This window comes from Rhynchophorus ferrugineus, unplaced genomic scaffold (assembly GCF_030347505.1).
Source record: "Rhynchophorus ferrugineus isolate W39M unplaced genomic scaffold, kcgeb_rfMv2 rfM10, whole genome shotgun sequence".
In the NCBI taxonomy this organism is placed as follows: domain Eukaryota; kingdom Metazoa; phylum Arthropoda; class Insecta; order Coleoptera; family Curculionidae; genus Rhynchophorus; species Rhynchophorus ferrugineus.
Window position 1 is genome coordinate 27,753,046 of NW_027472589.1, and position 24,780 is coordinate 27,777,825.

General features: G+C 32.6%; 3 protein-coding genes across 16 annotated transcripts in view; 1 reads left to right on the forward strand and 2 right to left on the reverse strand.

Moving 5' to 3' along the window:
- Positions 1 to 13,844, forward strand: part of trio (trio Rho guanine nucleotide exchange factor) — a 379,571-nt gene extending 365,727 nt beyond the window's left edge. For 6 of the 10 annotated variants that reach the window (XM_076416297.1, XM_076416300.1, XM_076416302.1 and 3 more), the window contains 15 exons: positions 1,452 to 1,619; positions 1,681 to 1,919; positions 2,932 to 3,110; positions 3,173 to 3,381; positions 3,436 to 3,639; positions 4,907 to 5,178; positions 7,589 to 7,729; positions 8,423 to 8,588; positions 9,293 to 9,498; positions 10,152 to 10,870; positions 10,923 to 11,094; positions 11,152 to 11,290; positions 12,553 to 12,730; positions 12,785 to 13,005; positions 13,473 to 13,844. In XM_076416297.1, the coding sequence (XP_076272412.1) occupies positions 1,452 to 1,619; positions 1,681 to 1,919; positions 2,932 to 3,110; positions 3,173 to 3,381; positions 3,436 to 3,639; positions 4,907 to 5,178; positions 7,589 to 7,729; positions 8,423 to 8,588; positions 9,293 to 9,498; positions 10,152 to 10,870; positions 10,923 to 11,094; positions 11,152 to 11,290; positions 12,553 to 12,730; positions 12,785 to 13,005; positions 13,473 to 13,592 (3,333 nt within the window). In that variant the 3' untranslated portion in view covers positions 13,593 to 13,844. Of the gene's footprint in view, positions 1 to 1,451; positions 1,620 to 1,680; positions 1,920 to 2,931; positions 3,111 to 3,172; positions 3,382 to 3,435; positions 3,640 to 4,906; positions 5,179 to 7,588; positions 7,730 to 8,422; positions 8,589 to 8,866; positions 9,098 to 9,292; positions 9,499 to 10,151; positions 10,871 to 10,922; positions 11,095 to 11,151; positions 11,291 to 12,552; positions 12,731 to 12,784; positions 13,006 to 13,472 lie in introns of those variants that run through there. The other 4 variants (XM_076416304.1, XM_076416306.1, XM_076416301.1 and 1 more) reach the window with 3 other exon arrangements.
- Positions 13,845 to 15,880: 2,036 nt separating this feature from the next.
- On the reverse strand, positions 15,881 to 17,183 carry LOC143203957 (uncharacterized). The gene is made up of 3 exons (XM_076416318.1): positions 17,019 to 17,183; positions 16,839 to 16,956; positions 15,881 to 16,190 (listed from the first exon to the last, which is right to left on the reverse strand). The coding sequence occupies exons 1-3, from the start codon at positions 17,147 to 17,149 to the stop codon at positions 16,011 to 16,013; spliced, it is 429 nt and encodes a 142-aa protein (XP_076272433.1). The 5' UTR covers positions 17,150 to 17,183; the 3' UTR covers positions 15,881 to 16,010.
- Positions 17,184 to 17,270: 87 nt separating this feature from the next.
- Positions 17,271 to 24,780, reverse strand: part of Adcy2 (adenylate cyclase type 2 Ac76E) — a 268,794-nt gene continuing 261,284 nt past the window's right edge. For all 5 annotated transcript variants that reach the window (XM_076416314.1, XM_076416308.1, XM_076416312.1 and 2 more), the window contains 2 exons: positions 21,690 to 21,807; positions 17,271 to 20,434 (listed from right to left, as the gene is read on the reverse strand). In XM_076416314.1, the coding sequence (XP_076272429.1) occupies positions 20,181 to 20,434; positions 21,690 to 21,807 (372 nt within the window). In that variant the 3' untranslated portion in view covers positions 17,271 to 20,180. The remainder of the gene's footprint in view (positions 20,435 to 21,689; positions 21,808 to 24,780) is intronic.

The window sequence follows — 24,780 nt, forward strand, 5'->3', positions numbered from 1 at the left end:
AAAAATTATGTATTATGGGCGTCAATGGTAAATGTTCCCGTTTCCATCTTATTTGGGAATTTGCTAATATTTGAATTTAATGAATAATGAACTTTTTTATATTTTATGTATTATGTGAATATTTAAAAATATTATGTATTTGAACGTCATGGGTAAATGTTCCCATTTCTACGTTATTTTAGAATTTTTTGAATAAGAAACATGCTTTTTGACATTTTATTAATCATGAACATCATCTGCATCGTGTAAATGAATGGCGTTATTTTCGCACATTTACAGTTTTAATTTCTTCTGTTGAATGATTAAACTTTTCAACAATTTTCGTAGTATAGTGTTCTAAATAAATCCATTTTTTTAATTTTATGGATTTTAAACATATATTTTTAAATATTACATATTATAAACATCAGCAGGAAAAAACTAATAATAAACGCATTCTCACATTCACGTTTTTTCTAATTCTATGTATTTTGAACATATTTTTTTAATATTATGAATTATTAACATTTTCGGTATATTCAATTTTGCAGTTAATTTATTTTTAATCAATTCGAATCGAAGTTTGGAATGTTATGAATAACTAATATGCCTTTTTACTTTGTATGTATTATGAACATCATATTTATCTCGTGAATATGAATGGCGCTGTTTTAAAACATTTGCAGTGTTAATTTATTCTGTTGATTTATTAAATTATCAACCATTTTCCGGTTGGATTCAAAATAAATGAGCCCTTTCAAATTCTATGTATTTTGAACATATATTTTCGAAATATTACATATTATGAACATCAACACTAAAATGTCAAAAATGAACATATTTTCACATTCGCATTGTTTCTCTGGCACTTTATTTATTGCAAACATCAATTTCTTCTACTATTTTTTAAACATCACGTAATACATTGGGATCATGTGAGATTTTTTTAAATGTTATGTATTTTGAACACATTTTATGTATTATAAACAAATTTTCAACAATTTTTGTACTGTTTTAAACTTTACATTTTAATGTATTTTGAATATATGTTCTTATCGCTATTTTAAGTAATGTATAATTTTTAATTTAAGCAATATTTTATATAACTTTCCATTCATATTGTTTTTTTCCACATTTTTGATATTTTGAACATTTTGGATTGTTTTCAATAATTTCAGTTCGTTTTCACACTCATGTAGTTTTCCAATAGATTATGTACTCTGAACAGCATCGCTAAATTTTATGTATTATGAACGTGAATTTATGTATTATGAAATTTTATATAATAGTCCAAGCTATTATATAAAACATCAGTTATTATTTGTATTGTATATAATTTCACAGTTTTTCATGCATGGTATACACCAATTTTAATATATTTTAGAGCATGCTTACAAAATATGAATATTTTGCATGCTTTTTTTTTCAAATTTACTGGTACACAATTTTGATATTTTAACGTGTTTCCATAGGAACAACACTCCGAAAACAAGGAACGTCATTCTGCCTTGAGGAACACGCGTAGTTCCGAAGCTTTGTCCGAATTCGTGGTGGACGGTCAACCCAGAGATCTATCCGCGCATTGTTCGTCGAACGAAGCCGCTTCGTTGGCTCTCAGTGGCGACGAAAGCGATAAACAAGTATGATACCCATTGCCTTCAAGTTCTTGTTTAATTATTAATAATTTTCGTTGATCCACAGGTGGATGCATCAGATAACGCTAAAACAATCGAAAATCTACTGAAGAAACGGCGATATGTCCTGCAGGAACTGGTAGATACTGAAGAGGCTTACGTCAGAGACTTGTCATTGATTGTGGACGGGTACATCGCCACTATGCGAGATCCGGAATGTGAAGTACCCATGCCGGATGATCTCAGAGAAGGCAAGGACAAAATGGTCTTTGGTAATATTGAAGCGATCTATGACTGGCACAAGAAGTAAGTATAAATTCATCATTAACATGTACTTATCACCACTCGACAATCGATAAGTGCACAAAGTGCATAGAACAGCGGTTGTTGAAAACGCATTCGAAGAAAAGAAATACGGCTTTATTCAATATTCCTGGACATCTTACAAGCTACATCTATATCTACTCTATAGTCTGATATCCCAACAACTAAAGAAACAGTACTTGGAATATTTAGTGACGATACAGTTATCATTGCAAAAGATGTATCTCTGTCTAAGGCTGTAGAAGAAATATAAGTAGCGGTCAGCAAGATCTACGATTGGACTAGAGTCTGGATAATACAGCTTAACAGCTCCAAATCTATCCATGTTAATTTTGCGTTGCGAGGACATTTCCTATTATCATTATAAAAACTTAATTATATCACTTGACGGATTCCCGATTCCTCAAGTAGAATCAGCTAAATACCTCGGAATATATCACGATAATAGGTTAAATTGGAATCATCAAGGTCAAGCAACTGTACTGGTTAGTCAGAAGATTCTCTCAACTTGACCTAAAATTAAAGAGATTGGTTTATCAGTCAATCATAAAGTCAATTTGGACCTATAGAATGCAAATATGGGGTTGAACTAAAACATCAATCCGACGCACCCAAAACAAATTTCTACGATTAATTACCAATTCTTATTATTACGTAATCAACGGAGATCTGCACAGTGACCTCGAAATCAAGTGGATTTACTAAATCATCGCCACGTAAAAATGCAATACAGGACACTAGACTACTACTGGACGACACGCAGGAAAACAGAAGATTGAAGCAAACCAAATCATACGAACCTGTTTAGTGTATAAGTGTATTCGTAACTTTGGCTTAAGTGGATTAGTTTTATTTTAATTTGGGAAATACATACTGATTTATTAATCCCGTACTCGCCTTGCTTGTATATTAATGCAAGTGCAATAGAACAGTAGTAATAAATTAAAATTGTATTAAGCCTATCTATCAGCTAATATTAATCATTCTGTTTCAGTCGTTTCTTAAGACAACTAAAAACAGCAATAGAGAATCCCGAGGAACTCGCGCAGCTCTTCAAGAAATATGAAATGAAGCTGAGAATGTACGAAGTTTATTGTAAGAACAAGCCCATTTCAGAATATATTGTGGCAGAGCACCTGGACACGTACTTCGAAGAGTTGCGAGTCAAATTAGGTAATCATCCATGATACACGTACAAATATTAATAAAACCAATCGAATGTTATGTCCGCCCAGGTCATAAACTTCAAATATGCGATCTCCTAATCAAACCCGTTCAGAGAATCATGAAGTACCAGTTGATGCTGAGGGACATCTTAAAATACACCGAACGAGCCGGCATCACCAAAGAAATCGAATCTCTCAGAGCTGCTTATAGTATAATGGTGGAGGTGCCGAAGAGCGCCAACAATATGATGGACGTAGGTCGTCTTCAAGGTTTCGAGGTAAACATAAAAAAACGTGATTGCGTCGCAGAATGCATCAGTTTAATGTTACAGGCAGGAAAGATAACGGCTCAGGGCAAACTATTGATTCATGGGTTGCTAAACGTGTCTGATCTTCCGGGTCAGAACCCAGTCAGTGTTGGTAAGAACAAGGAGCTACAAGTGTTCATGTTTGAACAAAGTATCATATTTTCCGAAGTGGTCGGGAAGAAGTCCCAATTCCAAAGTCCACGATATGTGTATAAGGGTCATATACAGGTAAGCTTGCTTTATCTTGTAGTTCTTAGTAAATATTAAATTAATGCTGAGGTTTAATTTATCAAGAATTAACTTTTTTTCATATTCATGTTCATTAGAAAGTGAATTTAATGTAAATATAAGTACTAAAATTTCTACATAACAATAAAACCAAAGGTTATCTTTTGCCAGCTCATTAATCCATATAAGCTAAAAGTTCATATGATATGTGTAGAAACTAATCCGTGTTTTTAAACATTTGGATATAAACCATTATCACCATAATAAAAAACAACTTGTTGCTAAAAATTTAAAAGTTGATGAAAAATGCTATTCCTAGGAAGTATTATTAAAAAGATTAAAAAAAAAGATGCTAGCATCCTTTCAGTTTACCATTCAACAAGTTTTTGGTGTTTTGTTGATTTTTTCTTTCAGATATAATCACATTTTAGTTATTATTCCTATGTTTGCCACTTTTTGTCCATTGGTTAATTCTTCTAGAGTCATAATAGATCCATTTTACACCACATGTAACAGATTAATAAGAGGATTGAGCTAAAACAATGTGTTTTAAAACACAACACCTATTTCTTCAGTCTCATGTCCCATCTTCCAGGTGTATAATAATATAACAATTTCATTGGTCCTAATACCATCACCAAATGTAATTCTTGTTTTATGTGCGGCTTTTATTGCTCTCAACCCATTTTGGAAGTCGTTTTACTAGATAATATTTATGATAAAAATGTCTGTGACAATTATCTTTTAAACAAAATACTTATTGCTCATAAAGACTTTAAGCTTTTGAATAGTATATGTATTATTTTCGTAAACATTTAGTTAACGATAAAAACTTACTTCAGCATAATATCATTATAAAAACTAGCATTATCTTTCTCAATATACAATGACACTACAAAGTTGATTGGGAAATCTATATACTGGAAAATGTACAAGAAGATCAATAACATCAAGATAAAAACTGGGACTGAGAGACAAAGGGAAACAAATAATACGAAATCAGGGAGAAAACGAAACATTTTAAACCAAGAATTAGAAGAGTAGGAATACATGAGAGTTATGGTATTAGGAAATGGAGGCAGGAGACAGAGATAAAAGTTAAAATAATAAACACCACAATAGTATACAATTAAAAAATAATTATAAAGTAATCACGCCAAAATGGACAAATATAGTAGATAGAAAAACGTTAAAAACCATACCAGAACCAACAAAGACAACAGAGGACGAAGACAGAATGAATCTTAACCGATTTATTTGTTTGCAGGTAAATAAAATGGCTCTAGATGAACATCCCAACGTTAAGGACGTTAAAGACGACCTCAGCTTCGTGGTGACGACGGATCCACGGAATATCGCCAGCATATCCGATACTCCCAAATTCGCGAATCCTGGCATCGGTTATGTCTGCACCGCTTCCTCGGAGGAGCTGCGTAATCAATGGGTGAAAACCATCAAAGACATACTGCAGAAGCAGAGAGACTTCCTCAAAGCCATCCAGAGTCCCATTGCGTACCAGAAAGAAAGAACAAAACAATCGTGAGTATCAAAGAATTTAGCCTACTTGGATTTAGGCTGATATTAAGAGTTTCGTTTTATTTTGGGGATTTCTGCAGTTTCTTTTTTTTTTCGAGTGCTATTGGTTGATTTTGAGTTTTGGTCCATATTGTTAAAATGTATCTTATGGTGAAAAAATATTATTTTTTTCACATGTAATGCTAGATTGTTTGAATGTTTTGCGATAGAAGCTGAGTTGTTGAGCTTTAGTACTAGACTAGTCTAGGCAAGATACAGTACGGCCAAGAGCTACTTTCGCCATTTCATAGCTACCACGATGTTCATACAATCTAGTAAACTCATGGCCAATAATTCATTATTATATTTGAGACTGTAATAATAGAAGTCCATTAAGTATATATTATATTTTTTGGTATGGAAAAAAAGGATAAAAATTAATTTTAGAAAGGGTTACATTTCTGTGATAGAGATTTATTTTTTAAATATTGTGAGGATAACGTCCCGAATATGGAAGAGAAACTTGAAACATGAAAGATATTACTTACCAGTGTAAATTAAAAGTGAACAAACACATGCAAAATATGAACTTGTGATACATACGAGGAAATATGTTGAAGGTTATACCAAAAACTGCTTTTTATTTCATATGAGACGTCATTATTTCTATAAGTATTGTATATGGAACACCTTTTTGGTATACCCTTCGGTGAAATAAATCATTTTCAATCAAAATAATTGAACATAGAAGTACCTACGATATAAACTATACATTAGATGTGTATAATATTATTTTCTTTATATTTGGTGTTTTTTCTATAAAAAATATATGTATTTCGTCACCATATTTCATGCTATATATATCGGAGGGATATCCTGGCTCGTGTCCAACCAGAGAACAACAACGTAACGTCTGGATTCGGTACTATCTGACGGATATCCTCTCCCACAACTTGCCTTGAATTACCAATAATATTCTAGCAGTACACCAGTGTTTTGTTGTTGTTGCCGTTACAAAGAAAGACCAAAAAGCTCCTCATTTACATCTTCGTATAATAGACATTCCATTATCGATTTAGAACAGGACGAAGTTGCTCCGTAACTCACCAGTTTTGCTCAATGAAGGTTTATGTGCTCATAGTGTCAGTTTTTTTTTACTCTGCTTAATGGGGGAGCTTGTATATGATACTCATTTCCAGAAGACTATAGATCAGGACATAGATCAAGTCTCTATTTGTTCAGATAAAAAAATAATGTTTATAATTCACTGCACCTTTTGTGACTTGTTACATGACTATATGATTGTTTTTATGGAAGAAGTACAGAAGTTTCTACAAGACTTTTGCAAGCAACAAGTAGCAAGGATCTAAGAAAGTGCTACTCACAAACATGGTATTTCAAAACATAACTTTTTGATATTGCTTACGAGGCAATATAATAATTTACTTCCTCAGTTTCCAGGCACTTTGTATAATGGCAACCCTGCACCTTTACTTTTAAACACTAAGTAAAAACAATGATGTCCTGATCGAAAGTCTCTGGTTTCCATTCTTAATCGATATACTGGATGATCTGGTATTTATTATAAATATATCAGCATATTTGCTGAATGTAATATCATCTGAACACCACTGCAAGTATTTGTTTGAATCGACTAAGTGCTCCCAAAAACAATTAAGGTTTATAGTGAATATTCCCAATAGTATATCCTGTATTTAAAGTATAGAAACAGTTTCTACATGCTTCAGTATCATCTACCAGACACTATTTCTGTACTCGTTGCATTCTCAACTTTCGTTAAGCTCTTCTCGCTGATTCTCTTTTATTTGGTTTTTCGTTGTCCTTTCTGGATGGTAATATAATTTTATTTGAGTTTAGTTTGCATAATTGTGGTAATCAAAGTGACAAAACACAAAAAGTATCAATGTATATGTATCTCTTTAGATGTTTCTTCGATTGTACATATTTATTTAAAGAACAATGTATGTTTGTACATAAATATTATTATTTTCCATTGCAGCGCAATGATCCGAACATTTTCAATAGAATAAAAAAATGAAACTTGGAACCAGAACGTTGTTTTATTAGTTCCTCCCGTTTCGTTTTCTTCATCGTTTTTTTTTATTTGTTTTCCTCCTCTTTTCGTCTTCATCGTCCATTTTTTTTTATTTTGCATCTTTTTGTTCTTTTTGACTTTATTTTTAATCGAAGTACCGCTGCCGAAGGAAATAATTTGACCAGGTAAGGTATTCGATGTTATATGATGTACGTACTTATCTTTGCTTGAATGGTATTATTAGCTGATAAGGTGAGCGATAAGTAATGGACTTTACAGTATGTATTAATATGTTCAATTTTAGTTTAAATAGTCCCTTACTGATTCGTCTTATTCTTCTTCTCATTTATCATGTTAAATATTGTTTTCATTTTGTAGCAGCCTTTTCCCAGAGTTTTCGAACAAATCCATCGATATTGTCCAGGATACAGCTGCCACTAAATCACCCAGGAAACAACCTCACTATATTCATAAGGCCAACACCGTTGGTATCCCGTCAGACAATGATATTATCTCAGGGTAAGTAATATCATTCAAATCTTTTTATCAGTTACAGTCCCTTTACAAAGTAAATTAAATTGATTCGATTTAAATTAATGTACCTTTGCTATAAATCATTTAAAATAACAGATATCATGAATTATAAGATTCCTCTCAATTCCTTCCTCATAAGAATTATTTATCACTGTGAGGATTTAGTTAACACAAGAAAGCTTGTCAATCATTTTTTTGTTAATATGCATATGTATTTTTCCTATAATCTTAACAGACTAAGAATATGTTAATTTTTTGGTACAGTTCTTTGATTTTGAGTCTTTCTGATTTTTGCCTAATATGATGTTGATTCAGATTAATATATAATTATATTCATCGATGCTAATTGTAATTACATAAATGATAACAATCCCAGATCTAGAGGGAAACATCTAAATATATAAGCATTTTAAATTATGCCTTTACTAACTTTTAAGAACTTTTCAACTACTTTTTAACAATGCTTAATTGTTTTAATATTTTGGTATAGTTCTCAGAGTCTGATCTGCTCTGCTTTTTGCTCAAATTAATATATAAATATATTCATCTATGATAATTGTGATTACAAAAACGATAACAATCCCAAAACATCTAAAAATACAAACATCTTAAATATACCTTTATTAACTTATCAAAGATCTTGTCAGATAATTTGTTATTGGTGATTACTTTTTTCAGCGATAGTTGTGATAACAAAAATAATAACAATCACAAACCCGCGAAGAGACACTTGCTGGGCGGATTTAAAAGCTCCTTGAAGAACAAGCACAAGCACGAGCCGGCCGCCGACAAAGACAAAGAGGAGGTTCCGATCCAGTCGCGGTGGAGCGAGTCGCAATCTCCGGTTAGTACCCTAAAACGTTTGTACAGAAATCAAAAGGGGGCGTCCTGTTAACCAGTAATGTTTAGACGATAAATAACTGATCTGCTTTGGTTAAACTCGAATCGTGATTACGTTTAACATCAATCTGGTTGCCTGCGAAGGAGCTGCGTCGTTTGTTACACACTTTTATAGTATTAACACAGCATCAGTTATTTCTTATGCACCCTGTCCATAACCAACTTGATTAATAGCAAGGCATGGAACGTGTCTAGTTCTAAGCAGACTTTCTCTTTTCCTAGGTTCGTTAGTGCTAGTGAAAAAAAAAAAGAAAACATTTGTCAAGTGAATGACAATTAATAGGAAACTATTTCGGCTGTGATATGAACTAGTGTTACAACTAATCGTAGTGTACATAAAATGAAGAATACTGTTTTGCTTTTATATTTATATGTAGTTATACCAAATCTGTAGAAAGTAGGATTAATTCGGATTGTAATGGATGCTTACAGTAATAAAAGTGCATATAGATACGTCTGTTTGTGTTCTTTGGTAATAGATAACGATTACATTTCACAGGAAGTTTAACGTGATGGTGAGCATGTTTTATATTTATGTTTCAACTTTGTCTAACATGTATTGTTCATTAATTATGCATGCTTTCTCTCTGTACCACGTTTTTTCTGATGAGCAAAGTGCATTCTAATTAAACGCCGCCTGTATTTCAGTTTGAGAACCATATTTTAGCGCCCGGGACCCAAGCCAGGGTGATACAGGAGTATCCCAAGGTGAACCTGGGCGAGGTCGTAACCATCATCAAGTACGACGCGCACAAAGGTTATTTGGTTTGCATAAATGTTGTGCGCGAGAAAGTTTGGTTGCCCGCCCACGTGATATCGAACCCTATCACTGTCCAAAAACCGTGGAACTTAAGGTAACGTATCTTTTTTTATTAATATTATCATTATTCATCATCGCCCACGTTTAATTGTTTGGCGAGTGCATTTGGATATACTGACACTCTTTCAGGGTATTTGTACGACATTAGCACTTCAGATTCCTTCTTCTCCAGGTTTCCAGAGGGATAACTAGCTGAATTATGTTGTTACTGACATAACATGGGGCGTAGAACTTTATTGTGCAATTTCTGAAAGATCAGCTATGTTGGATTTAATATTGAATAAATAATATCGATAAATAGAGAATTCGACGGGTGGGGTGGGTAGCCCTTCCCGTTTTAATATTTCCAAGAATGTTTTCACCGGTTTTGCACCATGTGGTCGAGCGTTGTCATGCTGCAGAATAACATTGTTGTGTCTTTCGCTTCGACGGTTTCATTAGGTTTTATCAGCTTCTAGTATGCTTATATTACCAAATACAGAGCATTAGCTTGGACCCATGAATATTCGGCTTTGCCGTCGATGTTGATGTTAATGCATGACCCCCATGATCACATATCGAAATCGATGGAGCATGGTTGTCATAATCTTCACACAGAATTCTATGCTGTGTTGTGTCTTTCTTAAAACTGACGTAAAGAAGTATTTGATGTTTGCAACTATATGACACCACCATTTTTTCTTGTAGATTGAATAAATTCCCGCTGAACGGCAACGTTAACGACCACCACGGCGAGGCCGCCATTCCGGAGATATTCGAACGCCTTCAAGATGTGGTGGTACAACCAGGCGCCAAGATTGTGCTGCGTTGCCGTGTCCGCAATTACGGGCAGCACTGTCGCCAGAGCTGGAAGAAACTGGAACCGAACCTGTGCATCTTACGGAACGGTCGATTTATGATAGAGACCAACGGCGACGGTACCGCTGTGCTGACGATCGAAAACGCGAAACCCTCCGATTCTGGTACCTACTCGTTCACGATGAGCAACGAGGCCGGGCCGGCCAACTGCACCTGCACGGTGAGCGTGACGGGTGGCGGTACCACCATGGCGGAACCGAAGATACAGGTCTTGACGTCGACGAGCGTGCAGCTGGACTGGGAGAACCCTCACAGCGCCCCCTTTTACGTCGAGTGCTGTAAGTTGGGGTCGGGCGAATGGACACCCATGTCGAAAACCCTGATAACGGATAATTCCTATGTTGTTGACGACCTGGTGCCCGGAGAAACATACAGTTTTCGATTGGTGTCCGGTCAAAACAAGGCCGTCAGTCTCCCCAGTGTTGCGGTCACGTTACCCATCGCCGACAACCTATTGTGGCAACAAGAACAGTTCAGAAGGAGATACATCGAGCTGGAAGAACTGAGCAGGGGCAGATTCTCAATTGTAAGGTTAGCCAAGGACAGAGGTAGGTGAAAAGATACACCTCGAATTCATTCGTTTACACCAGGTGGTTTTAGGTACCAACGTTGAAGTCGCTTTAAAACAAATAACTAGAAGGAAACAAAGTCATCAAGTTACCCAGGCGGAATATACACTGTTAGCTGGAATGGAACATCCCAACATCATCAGATCCTTGGCGTTATTTGATAACGCTCCAGTTCCAGGGGTGGATACCATAGTATTGGAGCTGTAAGTTTTTCATTTCTATTGTTACCATGTAACTAATTTAATATCATTGTCTTTTAGGGTACATGGGCCACTTTTGTTTAACTTTTTAAGTAACTACGGGGACTATATTGAAAGAGACGTCAGACTGTATACTCGCCACCTGATGTCTGCTTTGGCTTGGCTTCACAGGAAAGATATCGCTCATTTAGATGTTAAGGTAGGGTATTAGATATTCAAAAAAGCAATCCACATTTTTAAATTGTTGGCTTATATTAGTATTCTATTATTTGAATATTGCATATATAATAAGCTTTTGCTTTACCAACAAATATTGAAATCAGTGTGGATTTATGTTGATCAACTGGGTTGATGGGAGTTGTACCACAGCGAAAGAAGTAGAAATTGAATATCATAAAATTCCAAAACAAGATACTTCGAGGTATTGCTGATGCATGATACATTCGTAACGATAATCTCCAAAAAGACCTGAGGGTAGAAACTGTGAATAACGTTATCAAGGAATATTCTCAAATACATGAACAAAGGCTTCGTCAGCACATCAATGTTGAGGTTCTCCTGCTGTTAGATAATTTTTTGTTTTAATCTCTTAAATGTTAACAATTCCTTGTGTTCTTTGAATGCACTAAAGCTATAAACTGTCTTCATTAAATATCCTAGCAGCAATATAGACTGATCAACTATTTTTACATCAGGATGCAAATTCATGCCCGTTTGGGTAGAAAATCATCAAGCAAGCAGGAAAATCTTCACGATTTACATTTTTTGCGTTAATAGTATTACAGACAGATTTCATGGTTCGAATTTTGTTTAACATTATAGTAATAAGTAGCCATAATATAAGTTTTTTTATATAATGGTTATCTTTAATTATCTTCTCTATTTCTACGTGATCAAAACAATAATAAAACAAAAGAATTATACAAAGGCTTTGTGATAGAAATATTTCTCCGTCCAATTTTTGTTTAACTTATAAAAGGTGAAGATAATAATTTTTTGATAATCTTCAATATCCTCAGGAATTGTCTTTGCTTTAAACTGTGATGTGTTATAATATTGACTATCCTCATCCACATCAATTAACAAATATAAAAAACAATGTTCAATTCAATTCATAAACATTAAATTAATGGAATAGAGTATTTTGTTCCATAATAACAGTTGACTATATACTTCGTTTCAGACTCACCCAAGACTGAAAGCTTTGGATGGGAGTATTATCACATCCACAGTGTTATTAAAATTAAAATAAGGATTTTTTTTTCTTTATTACTTTTTTCTTCTAATCTTTTTTTATCGTGAACAGTAATTAATTGTAGAATACTTCAGCAAAAATACTGATACTTTAATAGAGGTTGGATCTGATGTGTTATATTTAGATGTTAAGAACGTTGATTGCTTTTTTACACACTTAATAATAATTTGAAGAACTTGATATTTATGATTTAATGGGTTTTATAGCCAGAGAACGTGATGGTCGACGCCTCCTCCAATCCACCATTACTAAAATTAGTCGATTTCGGAGATTCGGTCAACACCACCAAGAACGTCATACTGCCACCGGCATGCTTGGAGTTTGCCTCACCTGAACTTGTGTTGGGTCAGCCGGTAGGCAGGCACACCGATTGTTGGGCAGCAGGTAAATAACATATTTTTAAAAATTAATTCAAATCATCAACGAGCGGTATTTCAGGTGTTTTTCTTTATGTCCTCTTAAGTGGGGTGTCCCCATTTCTGGACGATTCGATGGAGGAAACCACAGCTAATATACTGAAGTGCGATTTCTGTTTCCCCGACGAATATTTCTCTCACGTGTCAGAACTGGCCAAGGATCTTATCAGAAAGCTTCTAGTCTTGGGACCAGCTCAACGCGTCGATATGGATACGGCCTTGGCAAGTCCTTGGATAAGAGACGTGAGTTTATTACTAAATAGATAATTAATCGTATGCAATGTAGAGTGCCAAGTAATCACTTCTGCTTTAGACCAGTAAATTTATTAAAGCTATGAAGGGAAAGAAAAGAAAAGACACCTTGTGACTTATGGATGTTAACTTATTTTTGCAATTGTTATTGTGATTGTCTTCACAAGATACAATCACAAGGGCAACTTAATAACCAGCTAGGTTGTGTAAGACCAGATGTCCTTTTGTATCTAAGTTGGTCATTTACTGGTTGATAGGCTTAATGCTAAGCAACGTGGTTATAAAATGTACTTAAATAATTAAATCACATTACTGTGGCTTTTTGTGCCATCGATTTTAGTAGTAAAAATATATCAGTTATATGTAATTGAATTTATGTATTTATGTATCATATACATCAATTCTTATTTGAATTAATTTTATTTTAATTAACTAATAGGAAATATTTTTGGTTTCAGGAGCATTTAACCGCAGTAATTCCGTGCACAAGGCTGAGGACCTTCATGCAGAGAAGACACCCCGTCAACATATCCACCACCCCCACCAGTCCCGTGTACACGGGGGAGCATATATTCTAAGATATAATTCGATTGTGATAAATAGTTAGAAGCCTTTTTGCTTTGTATGCTTAATTTTAGTTGATAATGTCCGAAACCTATATTATGTATTGTATATTTTTTTGAGAATTTTACTCGGTTTTATCTAATTAATAACAGATTTCTAGCATTATTCCAAGAAAGTGTAGGGGATTGTAAATTAATGTGCTATTTGTGATTTTAATATTATATTTCTAAAAGAATATTGAAAGAAAAGTTATTTTATAAGTACAAGTGTTTTTTATTGTTTGGTCATAAAGTTATCAGTAATATTAACAAACATTTCCAAGTTTGCTTGCTACAGAAGAGTTAATTTAGTTCCTTTTCATTTCAAAATTTAGGCAACTCAAAATACACTTAAACATATACTTAGCTGTCTACATATCGAAATTATTATGAAAAAAATTATTGACTATTTGGAGAAGGAGATTTGTTTGTTTCTACATTATTATAATACCAGATGTTTTAATTTTCATTATGAACATAGAAGTATCGTGGAGGTATTTTTGGTTCATTCTCCGGGTGGACAGAATCTTGACTTTTTGGAAAAATCGCCCTCGACGCTGAAAAAGTACACAAATTTACCTCCTCGCATTCGTATGCTCCTGATACAAGATCTTATTTGTCGTGTAAAATTTTTGGGTATCGATAACAACACAAAATAGTTTAGTTGAAATTCTCAGATTTTCATTAGGAACGTAGAAGTATCGAGGAGGTATTTTTAACACCCACTCCGGGTAGACAGAATCTTTACTTTTTGGAAAAATTGGTCTCGACACTATAAATGTAAACAAATTTACCTCCGCGCATTCGTATGCTCCTGATACAAGATCTTATTTGTCGTGTAAAATTTTTGGGATGGTCTCGGACACCACAAGAATAATTGTAGAAATTCTCATATTTTCATTAGGAACATAGAAGTATCGAGGAGGTATTTTTAATACCTACTCCGGGTGGACAATTTTGACTTTTTGGAAAAATTGGTCTCGCCAATATTAATGTAAACAAATTTACCTCCGCGCATTCGTATGCTCCTGATACAAGATTTTGTTTTTCGAGCTAAATTTTTTGGGATGGTCTCGGACACCACAAGAATAATTTTGTAGAAATTCTCAGATTTTCATTAGAAACATAGAAGTATCGAGGAGGTATTTTTAATACCTACTCCGGGTGGACAATTTTGACACTGAAAATGTAAACAAATGTACCTCCTCGTATGCTCCTGATAGAAGATTTTTCTTTAGGTAACGATGACAATACACACACATATTTTGTTGAAATTTTCAGATTTTCATTAATCTCAAACATAGATTTCTGGTTTATATTACGAGTTTTGATATAGTTTTGCAACTCATTCCATTTTGTAGATGGATTTTTGAAATAGTATAAATAATAAATTTTTTATTAAAAAAAAATGGGGCAACTAAAAATACAATACAGTATATGTTTGGTTGCCTACATTACACACACACACACACACACACATACATACACATAAACATTTTAATATTAATTATTTTATTTAGACAACTTACAATGCACTGCAGTATATATTGGGTTGCCTATATCAAGACACATATTCATGAAATAACTTAATAAAGATGAAATATAAACCACATTATATATGTTCAATAAATTTTATTTATTTTATTACAAAAACGCTACAATATCCTTATAGCTATAATGAGAGAGTTAATAGTAATAAGTTAATAATTATATATACAAATATTGGATTACTACCACAAATGATAATCGTTAATCAGACAGCAAACAGACACTGAAAATTATTCTCAATGTCTGTATGATTTAGTTATATTATTTTCCAGATAATATTGTGGTAAACCAAGGAAGAAAAACTTTAACCACCATGACCATTCAATATCCGGTCAGTTCATATAGCACATTAGATGTGCGTCGGTATATATAAGTGTACAGTATAAAGATATTTATGTAACAGATTTATCGTAGAAGCATAAACGATTGGAGCTAAATATTAATATAATTACTTACTATATATCTTAAGAACACATTTATATTTGGCCAGCTAGATATTAAACAGATACAATTTCAAATCTTTCAATTCTAAAATATCACTGCTTCAATTATAAAAGTGTTCCTAAAATAATTACCAACACGTCTGCATATATTTATATCACTTTTAAAGAACCTGGATCTTCGAAAACATAGAGAATTAATAAGTACTTAGTTTTAACTGTACATACATTTAACAATGACAGATTTACTCATAATTTTATAATGATACAATGATATGAAGTAATAATAACAGTTTATATTTTTATAACATATCCCTATTATCTTTATAACATCAAGAAAAAACAATAACGGTATTTTTCATGTTTAGTATAAATTCTATCTTATCTACATAACTAAGAGAAGGGACTATCTATGTTTTGTTGTACCTGACGCTGTCGTGGTTTCTGACAGCGTATAGACTTCTATATGGTAGTTTAATCCCTTTCCCCATTGGGATTTTAGTCTTATTTCGACGAAGTATTGATCAAGACCGCCATTGACGATTGTCGCATATCCACCTTCATCATTGTCCGAAAGGTCAGATACCTGAAATAGGAAAATACAAATAAACCTTAGTATTTATCATTGCAGATTGATATCATATCTCACGACACTTAATTTAATCATCATATAGAGTATTAATTAAATATAGGTACAAAAGTTAAAACAGTAAGAGGCCAGATAGTACCAAATGATATGAATACATGGAACGAATTTGTTGACACGGTGTATTGCAAGACAGAACACGAATTAAATATGAATTTAAATAATAACAATATGGCCAATGCGATGAGTAGGTAAGAGGTAAATGACATTTTAAGAAATATCAATAATATAGAATTCCATATAAGGACCAAGGCCACTTAAATTAATTTGAAAGCACCGTTTCTGAAAATATGATTAGTAATTATGGGAACCTTAATAATGTTCCTTATGAATCCTTATGATAGTGTCTCAAAACTAATCAGAATCAAACTACGTGAGCTCGTGAAGTGAACTTACATTTATAGGAGAATACAATGTACAAACTATTTTTAATCATAAGATCCGCATGCCAAATTTTTGAACGATTAAATCTCCTACATAGAGAAAGAAGAGAGAAAACCTCTTCATAATGTTAAGTTTGTAGTTATATTCAGAATAGTTATACAAATATATATTTCAGTAAATATTAAAAACCATTGATGAACTTACTATGATGCATGCGATTTTTTTCTTGTTAATTCCGGAAGCTGGACAATCGACGGTTTTGGTTAAGGTAGTAAATATCTGACCGCCTATTTTAACATCTGAAGCGCACAGAGGATAGTCTCTATAGACACACAGAAGTACCCATATTAGCTTTAAACCAGAAGAGAATATTAAAATGCTTACTCTACTATAGTAGGGTCAGGACACTGGTAAATACTATGGGGATCATCGAATATAGGAAGCAACTTATTTCCTATCGCCACACTAACCAGAAAGGAAAAAATTACTGCCGTACAGAGTCCCTTCGACGCCATTCTTACTCTTCAACTGCCATGGATACCCTAAAACAGTTTACATTATATATAAAAATCTTATCTGTCACAACACCTTCAAAAATACTTAATTGATAAGGACTTCTAGAATTGAAACAATTGATGTTATAGTGAAATAATCTTTATTCGGAATTTATTATACATATATAAATATATTTGAACGATAAAAATATTTATTTGCCTAACGAAGAAAGGAATTAATGGATATGGAATCAACGAGAAACTGCCTCATTATATAATTTAGGCCATTAATAATAATTCTATACGTGATGTATTCTGCTCAAAATAATAAGGGAACTAGTTAGATAACAACAAGAAAAATCCATCTTTTAAACAACTGTACAAACCCTTAGTTTTTAATATAAGTTTGAATTAGAATTAAAAGAATAAAAACAATTATACCATTAGAAATCAGCAGTAGTGTGCCATGAAACAATACAAATTTTTAAATAAAATGACAAGAATGTGTTAGTTGCAGTACATCTAAAATATATATGAACAAAGGTTTGAGCAAATGATAAATATCTTCTATAAGATATACAGTTTGACATAACATAAGGTTTCAATTGGAGACTTTTTCATGCCTTATCTTTTTTTTATCTCCCTATTACACCTTATTTTATTGTTTTAAAATATCTGTAATAATCATTCTAAAAAAACAGAAGGGTAACATAAATGAATAGTGTGCCATGATATAGTAAGCTATTGAAAAAAATAAATTAAGATTAAAATGCATACATAGTTCTCTTATATCAGATGGTTTCATTTTACATAACTCAGGATTATAGCAAGATTTATTAAAATTGGATTTTAATGGTAAAAATTAGATAGGTACATTATTATATATAACGCCTATTGTTCCAAAAATAATTATTTATGACCATCAAAATTTCATAACACATTGGCATAAAGATACATACAATATTTCTAAATCTATGTCCCATAATCTATCTATGATCTTCAATTTTGTGATAATGTAATAGACTGATATCCAAATATTTTTGAAACAAAGATCTACTTTAAACACTGTCAAGTCATTATGATGCTATCTATGGATAGAAGGTAGTAAAATATTCAAAAGGGGTACTACTATAGAAATTAGGAATTGGACTCTGGGTGGTGTACATTTTTTATACTCTAAGAAATTTGGTGAATGCGCTACGAGAAGAAATAATTTTTAAAACCAACTCATATAACGATACCAGTCGAAAAAAAAAATTAGCCATAATCCGGTCAAAAATTGTCGAATAATAAGAATATTAATATAAATTTTAATCAAGTATTTATGAACATATGGTTAATGAATATTGAGAATATGGTGAAAACACCAGGAGAATATGGTGAAGAAGCCAGATTTAAAGACTCTATTGGCATTTGTTGTTCAGAAAACAGAGACTCTCTATATGTTAGACGGTGCTAAAATGTTTTATTAAGAACTGATTGAAACTATATATTCAAAACGCCTTGTGTTTTTTTTTCAATATTTTAAAATTTTGGGTGATAAATATATATATAAACAAAACAATTTCTTAATTAAGCATAACATTAACAAATATGTGTATATTACCCTAATATTAAGAAGAAATTAATTTAGTTTTGTACATAATTCCTTCCTCAATAAACGACAGATAGTTCTTGCTGTATATTTAGCTATATTATCTAGAACAAAAATATTTTGAGCAGTATATTATTTAGATAGCAATCAGAAAGACTTGAACAAGAGTACAATTGCGACCTAAGATCTTGTTTTAGATTAAATCAAATTAATCAGATAATTAGTTTTAATATATTAGTCATTGCTTATCGATTATTATATATTTATATAATAAAACAACATTGGGAATTAACAACAGTTGTCTAGTCTTTCTGATGGCAACGGTATTAGTTACAAAATTGAAAAACAACGTTAAGTGTTCTCTCAGGTACTTAAATCTATATTTGACAATTTTTGATATGAGAGATAAATGTTTTTACTAATATAAACAGTATATAATCTCACTCTTTTATCCAATTAATTATATGTTAATGATTCCGTTATCGTGCCTTTTGAGTATATGGTTTAAATAAATAATATCATCTGTGGTGTAATAATAAAAAACAAAATAATATTCCTACCTGCGTTGTTGCCTTTCTCCTTGATACATATTTATCACAAATTTCAAACAAATAATTAAACTGTCCCAATTAACAGGTCTCTTTTTATTGTCTACAACTCCGCATGGAATGTATAAGATGACGCGTAAAATCCATGATTGTTGTTTACAGGAATGTTTCTATATATTTTGAAAGCTTCCGATTGTTGTCATTCACAAAATATTTACTATAATCGCTTAACTATCTGTAAATGCTCTGTGTAAGTGTCTCAATCATCATTCGACTGGATTCCCTTTTAAGTTGTTTTCAGGGAATGTTGTTTCAAGATCACAATCTGCACAGAGCATATTTATGTTAACTATAAATATTACAGAGCTATAGTATTTTGTCATAATTGTTAAAAAGTCAAGTAATGACGCCTATAATATAAATGCTCACATTAATTGATGTTAATCGTTATCGATCCATTTATTAAAAACTTGGCAGTCGCCTTTTCCACTAGCGCATTCGCCATTTAATATAGAATGTCAAATTATGATAATCATAATAAATGGTTATGTATATTTTGATTTAGTTGCATATATTCATGCATATTTTGTAAATAAGTATCTTATATTTTTTCATATATATCACCTACATATGGGCGCTTTCACCACTTAATAAAATTTTTTCATTAACTGGCGCATTCGCCATTTTCTAATGAGCAAAATTTTTTAATTTTGTTTTTTATGGTTATTAACATCTAAAATATGTAGATTTGGAACCTAAATGAACTTCACTGGCCGCCTTACACATTCCCATTTCGAGTCATACAAACTTGTAATGAACGAACGTTAATAATTAAAAATATCCCATTTCAAAAATCCAGTAATAACTGACATTTGTCGGTACCACCTAATTATCCCCTAATTTTATCATTTTACTTATCGTCGAACACCGTCTTCACGAAATACGTGGTGAGAGTCCCTTTGCCTTTGACGTAGGTTGGTCCTCGACATTCGCAAGTGTACCCGGCACTTTGCAGTATTTCTGCTGTGTCCTCGGTGACCTGGATGCGTCCCATGATGCCACAGGAGTCCATCCGGGATGCTACGTTGACGGTATTACCCCAAATGTCGTACTGTGGCTTTTGGGCGCCTACTACCCCTGCTATCACAGGACCATGATGCAAACCTACGAATAAAATGTAAAACTTTAATCTTGAATACTGATGAATCCTAGATAAATAGATTAATGAATGAAACTTTGGATGTTAAGTGTATTAAAAACATAAAAACTAATTCAATTATTCCCATTTTTGGTAACTGTATAAGTACTAATTTCATTTTATATCAAATTTTAGTTTAAATAGTTTCTTACAATTATGTATATACTAACATAACAATATATTGTTGTTATGAAACCAAGTAAATAAACAAGTTAAACTTTATCATATGTTACATACTAAGATTTTGTTCTTAGTGGGACCATAAAATAATTATGGGAAATATTATTAACCATGCTATAACATAATAATAATATGGAACAATAGCAGTATGGACAAGAGCTAATATCAGTATTGGAACAAATTAATCTCGCTTTCTAAATTTGGTTCAGAAATAATAATTCTATAATTGATTGATGGTGTAAGTATGTGTCATTCGAAAAAAATAGTTTTTGAAAAACATATACACTGTTTTAATTCTGATGGAATAGAAATGTTATTAAATCAACTTACAGCTATACTGTGTTCGATGAAGTGTTCGATACAAATTATTAATAACTATATTAAACGCATTGGATAAATATCTGTGCTTGAATCATGATTTGGATTGGATTGAAAAGAGCATATTAAGATTATAATTAAATCATAATCTTACAGATATATGTTAGTGGGGAACTGCACTACAGACCTAATAATCATCATAAATAAACAATGAAATTTTGAGGGAATAGTGTATGTAGTGTCAGGAATAAAAAAAATATTGGGAGAATATATTCTCATAAAAATGTTGTTGAGAGAAAAAGAAAAATGAGTTATTTACTTTCACCCATAAAATAAAGCATCATCATTATTACGTGGGGGTATCAGCTGTATGTCAGCAGCACTAGTTCCGGATGGTATGACTCCTACATATTTTGATATAGAAAAGACTGGACTTATAGCAATATAGTGAAATACTTGTGGGAATGTAGTAGAGAAATAATGACTGAAAGAACGTTAGATGGTATATTGTATTAATAATAGGTTTTTTTAAGCAGGTATTACAGAGCTTCTATAGAAGTCCTTTTCATATAACATATGGATACAGCAGAGTAATAGAGAGTAAGAAAAGTCGAATAGTTGGGAAGAAGACTTACTAAACAAAATATTACAGATATCAAACTAGACTCAAGGAATAGGTAATAAAATTTAATTGTTAGAAGGCTTAAGGTCAAACGTACATACCTACTCGAAGTTTGAACCTCTGGAATGCGTCTCGGTTGATCTGGTCCAAGCTGGTCATGAGACAGATGGCAAAGTCCACTAAGGCCACGATTATGTGTTCTGCCTTTCTTGTTGCTTCCTGTTTAAAATGATATTTGTTGTTGAGTAAGTGTATATAAGTATCAGACGCAGTATCGATATTATTAAAAAGTAATATAAGTTTTAAAGTTTCTGGAATTAATACTTGATTTCTCTAGTATTGAAGTGTTAAGAGAGCTCAACGTATATATAACTGGAGTATGGCGCCGTATTATTTTTCTTTGTTATTTTTTCCTTGAAGATCATAATTTAGTAAAGGCGTGAATTTTATATTGATGGTTGAGTCAAAGGTGAGCATTTTGTATTCGAAATTTGGTGGACTTTAGTGGATGGTGATTCGGAAGTATTTTCTCATAAGTCGTAGTAACAAGTCCTAAGTTGTTATAATAGTTTCCAAGCAAAATAATTGCGTTCTATTGAACCTCAGTTAATCAATTTCTTTCAATAAGTTATTCAGTCACGGACTATTCGGAGTCATCAAAACTTGGGAGACGATTCCATACAAGCTATACCATATAAATTTCGGTAGAAATATTGCTATTTCGAAGACAATCAAAGGCAAACTATTGGATAATTAGTGCTTAGTTTAGTTCAATATTTTTAAAATGAAATAAACCTTTGTGTTTTAAGTTATACGAGCTTCAAAAGATAGCCAGGTGTGTGATCAAAAAGTAACGAGAATTGCGCAATTTTACGGACTTTTTGTTTTGTTGAACGTGCTTTTTTAAATGGTTTAGCTCAAAGTAGAAACGTATTCTTTTGAAATGTCATGAGATAGGAATGGCAAAATGTGTAAAACCTAATGGCCAATACTATGAAAAAATATCAATTGATAAAAAACCTGGGGGAACCATCAGTTATTATTTTGGACAGTGCACCATATCATAGCACACTGGTGGAAATAATCTAAATAATAGCATCAACAAAGGCTGTAATGAGGGAATGGCTTTCAAAACGTGAATTGAGTTTTGAAGAGACTATGCTAAAAACTGAACTATTTCAAATTATTACTAGGTAAATATAAACGAAATATTTCATTGCGTTTTTCGCAATTTACCTTTTTAGAAATAAGCCTGAAAAAAGATATACAGTAGATCAAATGACTGAACAATATGGTCACATAGCATATCACTTTATATTCAATCCAATCGAGTTGATATGGGGGTAGCAAAGAATTATTATAATGGACATGCTGGTCGAGAAGGATATTCTATCAAGAACTGTTTGGATATGTGGAAGGATGCATTGTCGATCATAACATCTTCGGTTTGGATGAACTTGATGAGTCATACAGAGGAAGTAATTGATAAATGGTAGATCGTGAACATGTTTTAGATAGATTAGAAATGAACTAAAGGGAACTTTCAAGTGATAATGCTGGAAATTCTTGAGACAAAGTGGAAACAACTAAAGCTATGCACATAATTAATAGAATATAACTGTAGAAAATAGAATTCTAGGTCGTGAAAGATTTGTGTGCACAGATATGATTGTAATTGTTCAGAATTAAACATAAGCATTAGGTTAGAATGCAGGAGGAGATAATGAATACTAACTGTTTTGTAGATATAGTAAATGCATTAGGCAGAATTCAGTGATTAATTTTATCAGGAATGATGTACACAAGTAGTAGCAGAAGAAATAAAAAATACAGTGATATCAAGATGACTCGACAAGTAAATATGCTCTCGAATGAAAGTAAAATATATTACTTTGATATATAATTGTTAATTAGGTTGATTAGGCTTCCACGGGGATACCACTACTTAAAAATACTAGAACTCTACCTCATGGGTGGTGAGGAAAAGAATTCAATGTAATTATAATAAAACAACTCTAACCTACAAACTATTACACCTGTGTTCTTAACTGTAGTTTTAAGTCCTTCGATAATAGATGCATTAGATGTACTATAATGTTAAAATAAATTATATTTGATAAAATGTTTGTTCAATTATTATGTAATTTAGATTAGAATTTTGTTGTATATCAACGACAAACTGAACTAAAACTCAGAGTTGATGCGGCAACATTGCGACGTTTTGACATCACACATTTCGATGATGCATATACAAATAAACCTTGAATAGACTATATGTTAGATGTTCATGCTATTTTGTTTAACCTCTGTATTCTGCGTACTTATAGAACAACCTGTACCTACTTTACTACAATACATTCGCTTGTGACTGCAATATATTTCGTGTTTCGGTCCCATCTTGCGATTAGGCTCACCCTTCTTATCCATTATCAGGGAGTTCTTTTTATCTCGTGGGAAATCTTTGCTGCTTTAGATCGCGGCGAAAGCTCGCCTAAACAACTTAGGCAAATTGGTGTGGTGCCCGACCAATTGCCCGGGCCTCTAAGTTAATTTACAATCAAAGCGGCAGCATCTGCATAAGGTCATCGCCCGTTCGATATTAAAAGGGAAAAAGTTCCTTTGGTTTGATGAAATCGTCTCTTTATACTATTCCTTATATACGGGGGATAGATAAGATATTATTCTTTGGAAAATTTATTTTATATTTCACCTTAAAAGGTAAACGATGTCGTCACGGAGAAACTTGTAGGTTACAAAGTATTTATGTAAATATTTCAGCGTCTTCAATTGCTTATCCACAAGGCGTATTACATTGATCAGAACAAATGGTAACCAAGCCTGGGAAGTTACCAAATTCACTCCTAAATCGAGTGAGCAACGTGAGCATCAAGCTCTGTCATAAAGCAACATGTCTTATTTGTTTCCTTGTCCAGCAAAGGGGATTTTTCGGTTTCGGTTTTTACTCCATTTCTAGATTTTAGATTTTTTTTGGATTTAATGATAAAAATTGATTGGTGAGAATGTGGCATCAATGTACACAACTGTTTATCAACTTAATTCAACTGTTTGGGAATGCGTTTCCATCGACGTTTGACATGGAAAAAATATATAGTTACGAAAAGCAAACAGCTTGGGCTTAAACTAAACCAAATGTATTGGCTGATAGGGCGTAAATATAAATTATCATTAGAT

Coding starts and splice junctions, on each gene's coding strand:
- LOC143203957 (XM_076416318.1), bottom strand. CDS start 17,149: ATGGCGTCGAAGGGACTCTGTACGGCAGTAATTTTTTCCTTTCTGGTT. Junction 16,957..17,018: donor CCTGACCCTACTATAGTAGA/GTAAGCATTTTA, acceptor GTGTGTCTATAG/AGACTATCCTCTGTGCGCTT. Junction 16,191..16,838: donor AAAAAATCGCATGCATCATA/GTAAGTTCATCA, acceptor TTCCTATTTCAG/GTATCTGACCTTTCGGACAA.